Source organism: Branchiostoma belcheri, unplaced genomic scaffold, assembly GCF_001625305.1.
Source record: "Branchiostoma belcheri isolate BF01 breed outbred unplaced genomic scaffold, Haploidv18h27 scaffold21, whole genome shotgun sequence".
NCBI classification, from domain to species: Eukaryota; Metazoa; Chordata; class Leptocardii; order Amphioxiformes; family Branchiostomatidae; genus Branchiostoma; species Branchiostoma belcheri.
This window is the reverse complement of record NW_017803602.1, coordinates 2,330,946-2,337,347: the sequence shown is the minus strand read 5'-3', so window position 1 is coordinate 2,337,347 and position 6,402 is coordinate 2,330,946. Positions and strand designations below refer to the sequence as shown.

At 39.8% G+C, this 6,402-nt stretch overlaps 1 protein-coding gene across 3 annotated transcripts in view; it reads right to left on the bottom strand.

Annotated features, from left to right (window-relative positions):
- Positions 1 to 6,402, bottom strand: part of LOC109469813 (dorsal-ventral patterning tolloid-like protein 1) — a 16,870-nt gene extending 10,468 nt beyond the window's left edge. For 2 of the 3 annotated variants that reach the window (XM_019768511.1, XM_019768513.1), the window contains exon 1: positions 5,332 to 5,546. In XM_019768511.1, coding sequence (XP_019624070.1) covers positions 5,332 to 5,392 — 61 coding nt within the window. In that variant the 5' untranslated portion in view covers positions 5,393 to 5,546. Of the gene's footprint in view, positions 1 to 5,331; positions 5,547 to 6,364 lie in introns of those variants that run through there. The other variant, XM_019768512.1, reaches the window with a different exon arrangement.

Here is a 6,402-nt window from a genome sequence, read left to right as displayed (position 1 = left end):
GAGAGAGAGAGAGATTTTACTCCTCGGCCTAAGGGCTATATCTCTACACTTCAGCCGCAAAATTATCCTGTGCTATAAATAAAATTCAAGTCATGACCGACCTGCTTGATTCTACCCACCGAATAACTTCTGGCAATTCTTTCTCCTTAATTCATCATTTGGATAAGCCTATTTCAGAATGTCACGCCAATGTCATGACAAATAGCTCGCGCAGAAAGCCCCAATCTCTGAGGAGCCGCTGTAAAATCAATACGAGAAACGTTAATTACCGAGGGTCTCGGTCTGGTACTACTCCAGGAAAGAATACTTTTAAGTATACCTTGATGTCCTTTTACCCGTATTGATCATAACAGGTCGTAACCTTGCTAAGTTTTCAAAGAAGTCGCCGGCCAGCAACCGTCGCGGTTACTACAAGTTACGACATAGGCTGTTTACTTGTGACGTCACAGTAGTCGCCATACTGGTTGGTTAGACGCCATTGTCACACATTAAGAACCTGGCTGAAGTTCGGGGGTAGTCTAAGGATCAGTTGTACGAGATTTGGCCACGCCTACCTTTCTATACGAATCCAATCAATTATGACTTAAATTTGAGTCAAACTGTCATTAAACTCACTAACATACGTATAGTGTCATTGCTCTGACAATGTACATAACTGCAAAGTTAGTAATGAGTTTCGTTGCTCATCAGTTTGCATAGTAGCCAAATACTACGTCATTTGGGGCATAATAAACTAATCCGTACTGCTTGAGATGAACTGGATTAATTGGAAGTGGGCTGAAACGATTTTAGTTATATAAGCCAATTGACTTCAATTAGCCAATGAGTCAAACTCATTTGTGAATCATCTAAACCTGCTTCGTTAGTAATGGAATTTAGCCCCAACCCCATTCTCTATCATTCAATATGCATTGATCAAAAAACGATAATATCATATTTAATTATTCATCTCAATTTCATTGTCTGAATCAGACTTGTTTGAAATAAAACCCTGTACAAAGAAACTTGCTTCATATGCTTAAAACGCAAAGCACACGACAAGCATTGGTATCAGTTTTTCTTCGAGAATCGGTGCCACAACTTTTTTAACTAGCAGGTTGGTTTACTGTAACGAGAGTAAAACGCAGCTAAAATTTAAAAAAATAGATTACTTATTGTTTTTATCATGTATGTTCATGAATAACCCATGAATGTAGACTATGTACGATGATAACAGAAAATTGAAACATCAAACATAACCACCCCAGCACGCATTCTTGCAAACTTGATGGGTTCCTCTGTATGCAGCCCGACTCTTGTCCTCGGCAATCATATCACAATGCTAATCCAGATATATTCGGTATGTGTGATATCTCCAGCCATTATAGTAAGATGATGCATGCCACTACTCCAAATACGCAGGGTATGACCAGGAGATATTGTCAACTCATTCCGCGGGCTACACAATTATCGGAGATGACCTCTGGCTTGTCTAGATAAGATTACATGACCTTGAGTCAGAGCGAGTAGCCGCATGTGAAGTACAGACACACCGTGCATCCAGGTATTGTTATTCATATTCCAACCATCTATCTCCCTAAATGTTAGAGCAGGTATTCTAGGCAATGTTCCATTGCTGTCATGTAAACTTGTTTTGTGCTCTTGGTTTAAATCATTCTAATCGAACGTTAACGCTTTAACATATATTGGAGTTAAGCACTTCTTTGGAGAACTTTAAAACAAATCAGGAATGTCATTCGATGTGTGTAACGATTGAGTTTAGACCAAGTTAGAACTTAGATCCTATGTCGTATTTAGAACCGTATTGGTCTGAAAATGTCATCTGACATGATAGCTAGGGATCTAACGAACTAGTCAAAATTGAAAGAATTATCGCGGGATCTTAAGTCATCGTTGACAGTTTTGTGTATGTACGTCAATGTCGGGATGTCTGAGGTCCACACCCAAACATCTGTGCTCCCGTTGTTGCAGTGACTGTGCAAACGTTTAACTTTTTTGCAAGAGTGACTTTCTACTGCAGCTGGCTTTTAGTCTAGTATTGTTAGCAGAGGGTTCCTGGACAAGACGTGTGAGTTGATACTGCTGGATAATTCATATTCATGTTTCCATAAACAATTACGCTGATGTTGATTCAACCTACCCATATATAGATTAGGTTTTCGCAGAGTGTATAAATCACTATTATTTGACTAGATAGATTGTATGTGTAGATTGTCATATATCTTAATAAGCCGTAATCAGTCGCACTTATACCAACATGAGTCCATTAAATATAAGTCCATAACAACATTTTCATGTCTTCTCTAATACAACAATTACGTACTATTACTGCAAGAGCCAGTCAAAATGTTTTATGATGCTGACAAAATATGGAAGATGAAAAAGTTTAATTGATTTTCTTTGTAACAAAGTGATTAGACTTGAACTCAATCTTATGGGTACGTATGTGATTCATGTTCTAATTAGGTGTATTCCTAAATCATTTACCTTAAATTACTGTGGGAGAAATCTATGTGTTAAATGTCTCAGTTCTGAGCTGTAAAATCGTTTCTTTCTTTATTCATTCATCGTTTTATTCATCTATATTTTTCATTTTGCTTACCAGTGGCTGGTACTTTAAAAGTCAAAGAGATCGAAGATTTTGAGTTATGGCACGAGCCTTGTGATTTGTGTGACCTTCTCATCCGTCTAATTACATGTGACATACAGTGTAGGCTGCTGAAAATTGGAGTTTACCACGAGGGAGTATTAGATATTGATGTGCGCCGGTGCTATGTATCATTTATTTCGGATTTAATAAAAATAGCCTGATGGCATTCTCGGTTGACTTTAAGATCCAATAATCATAGTTCAAACTATCTGTCATCGCCACTGTCCGAAAACATGCATCAGGATTTCCTGGTCCATATGGCACCACTGGTGTTACTTTTTTTTCAAAGTATTGATATGAAATGTAATGTCAACTCTTACACTTACCATACTTTGGCTTTCTCTAGAACGTTTTAAACACCTGGATAGAGGTGCATACCTCGAGGATTACTGATGCTACAATATGGCGATCTTAAGGTACAAGGCGGCCTAAGGGTGCATGCATGGGAATCAACTAAGCATAATGTATTTTTCTAGCCTCAGTTGCAGACCCCACGGTACATTTTTTTCTCAACAACGTGCAGTTTTGGTTTCTGTAGGTCACAGGTTAATAGGCTTTGATAATCCGTCAGATTTTCTGTCAGAATCCTGCATGTAGCTGTTGAGTTTGTCTGCAGGGAGGGCGGGGTTGCACTAGGATTGTCCAGACAATTAGCGCCAAGTTTTTTAATTAGCCACATGTGGATTCGTAACTCTTCCTGTCGTGTGGCACTTCCGATTTTAATGTCTTTCTTGCATGCACGCCGTTATGTTATGATCCGCATATTGAGCCGCAGCTGAAAGCTGAAAATTTATGACGCCATAAAACATCTTATCTATGGATTGGAAACAACCTCAGCCCATATACAGCCGCCATCGTGGCACGCGCGCCTGTATCGTCCATCAAAGCTCATGTTAGTGGGCTCGTCCCGCGAGTGAGCAGATGGTTTCCCTGTGGGTTTATCTGTTAAAATCGAGAGTAAAATATTTGACCTTCCTGGTTCAATCACTACCGTGCGTTTTCATAATTGGCTCCAGCGAAGTGTTACAAAAACAGATTTTACGGCCCTTGACACCATATGTTCCATATATTTCTTTAGAACAATATCCGCATTCCACTGATGTTGGTTGATTTTTCAACTCAATAATATCTAGTACACGTAGTAACACAGAATGTTATTTTGCCGTGCTTTATTCTGTATTTTATACGGTCATCTCATATTTTAGATCCGCAATGAACATGAGGAAAGAGAGCAGCTGGTATAACTTTGGATTTAATCATTATTGACCCTTGTAATTGTCATGTGTTCCGCCAGCTTTGGTCAAATGACACTGAAAATGTATCGTCTTTTGAACATAGATTCATGTATACTGGAAACTAACGAAACATGCCGCAACAAATGTCAGACATTGGAAATTCAAATCAGTTTTCCCCTTTGAAAGGATTGTGTATATGGTAGAAATGTACCTTTATAAGTACATGTATTACTATCGGCCAAAAAATTGTAACTGTGAATATCTGTATTCACGCTTTAACACTAATGTTAATATTATTGAAGGCTGCAATTTGCGAAAATATCGACCAACGCTACACCACTATGGGTCAATAGATAAGGATTTTTTCACAACTTCTCTGATGTTTTGACAATCTTTGACCTCATTCTACACATAGACTACTTAATTTTGTATGACACACTTGGAAAAAGACCGACGTCTTGCGTTTAGCACGTCTGTTAAGTAGGCATAGTCATGGTGAGATTAGCCTTTCATTTTACAACCTTCTGTTGCTAAAAACAACGATATTTAGCTCGCTACGTCACGCTTTGTTCTTTGACAAGTCAGATCTGAATGGAATTCCCCTGACGTCCTTCAACTTTCAGGTATCAGTTCCTGTGGACATCCATGTTTTTAGTAAGGAGATTTTACGTCATTTTAAATCCTATGTTAAAAGCTTTGCTACAACAAGTAGAACATTAAAGTCAGTGTATCTTCGTGTTTTCTACCCTCAGGGTTTCAACAATCCTCTTTTCTTACATTTACTTTACTCGACAAAGCACAGTGCACTATCCATCATCTTGGTTTGTTGTGTAAGGATAGGAGAAATATAAAGACCAGTGCCGCAGAAATGAAGGCGGCGTCATATACATGTAGCTGACGAATGACACCCTTACACCCCATCAAGCCAGCTAATGCTGGGCCTGAACATCTTTATCAAACAATTTATCTGCAGACAGCGTCTCCACGGTGGGTTTGATAGAAGCCGAAATGGAATGGCGAATCTAAGTGCTTTGGTAATGGAAAACATAATTAAACAATATGCGTGTAGCTGGTGGAAGATTATTGCACTCTGCCTTGCTGTTAGAGGGTCGCTGACAAAGCGGAAAATAGGAGGGTATATAGATGTAAACGCAATACTAATTATGCCGTTAATAAGCAGTATTGCTCTCTTAAAATGGCTATGCTCTGTTTACGTTGTATTTTGATGTAACATATGAATACATGTATGAATATATTTTTGAAACCATGTTCTCTTAGCATTTTTATGGAATATTTCTGCGCACTTCGCTCCCGAGAGAGCTACTTGTCAAATCTAATACAAACGCCAGGAAGCTAAATGAGTGTAGCATCCCAGACATAACAGCCGCAAAATTAATAGAAAATTGGGAAGCTGGAGTAATTTGTTGTACACTAAGTAAACCTCACCTGTACATACTCCCAACAGAGTAGCTCCGCTGCGATGCCACCTGCTTACGCTTCTTGCCATGACGGGAGATTCTTCTTCAGCTCGCGACTCCAAACTCTAGGAACAGTCTTGAAGACGTTCGGTATGGGCAAAGGGGCCCTTTCAAGACTCGAGACACCCCCGCATGTATAGATTGGATCCTGCGACATATAAAAAAACCAAAGACGTTGTTGAACTGGAGGAGACTGTGACGCAGCCCCACGTTCCTCGCCGCGCACACAAACTCAATTAACTGTGTAAATGGCAAATCTCATTCAATCAGCATAATTAAATAATAATGAAGGAGGCTTGGCGGCCGGACGAGTCGACTTTGTAAGAGCCAGACGCAAACTAGGTACGTATGCAACTAAGAGCAGAGAAGAAGACGCATGAAAGAAGTGGAAACTAGATATGCGAGAGGTAACGGAGTATGTAAGCACATGTTGACATATAGGCGTGACAGTCGTATTTTGAGCTGGAGTATCTTGTAGCACAGAATCACCTGACATGCGCCGTAAATGTCGAAGTGTCAGAGAGACGGTTTCTGTGGCAGAAAGATCGACCCATCCGGCTGCCGCTGGTGAAATTTGAATGAGACGTGAGCAGCAGAAATCCCCTCTTCGGAGACAAAGGTCGCTAGTAGGTCTTACCAAAACCTTTTGGGGGTATTTATGGCATACGCTTTGATAGTTCTGATGGCATTTCTGAGGAAAACCCAATACGACCACAAAAGTCCTCCTGATACCCATTTGTCCGCATCGACAGTTACATGTGTCAAGATATTTTCTCACTTTCAGCATTGACCAGTTACAGTGCGTAAATTGCTAATTTCACGGTCTGGCACGGTTTGTTAAGCACCTTAACTACTGTAAACATAATGTTTTGATTTAAGGATGCAATTCTGTGTGACAATATAAAAATGTGAAACCAAATATTTGCAAAGCCTAGCAGAAAGACGACTTTGCGTAGAAAGCCTCTGACAGCAGCTATTGGTAATAAGTAGTGCATACATACAGTGTGTTACGAGTCCCTTGTGGAATGGGCCATGGCAG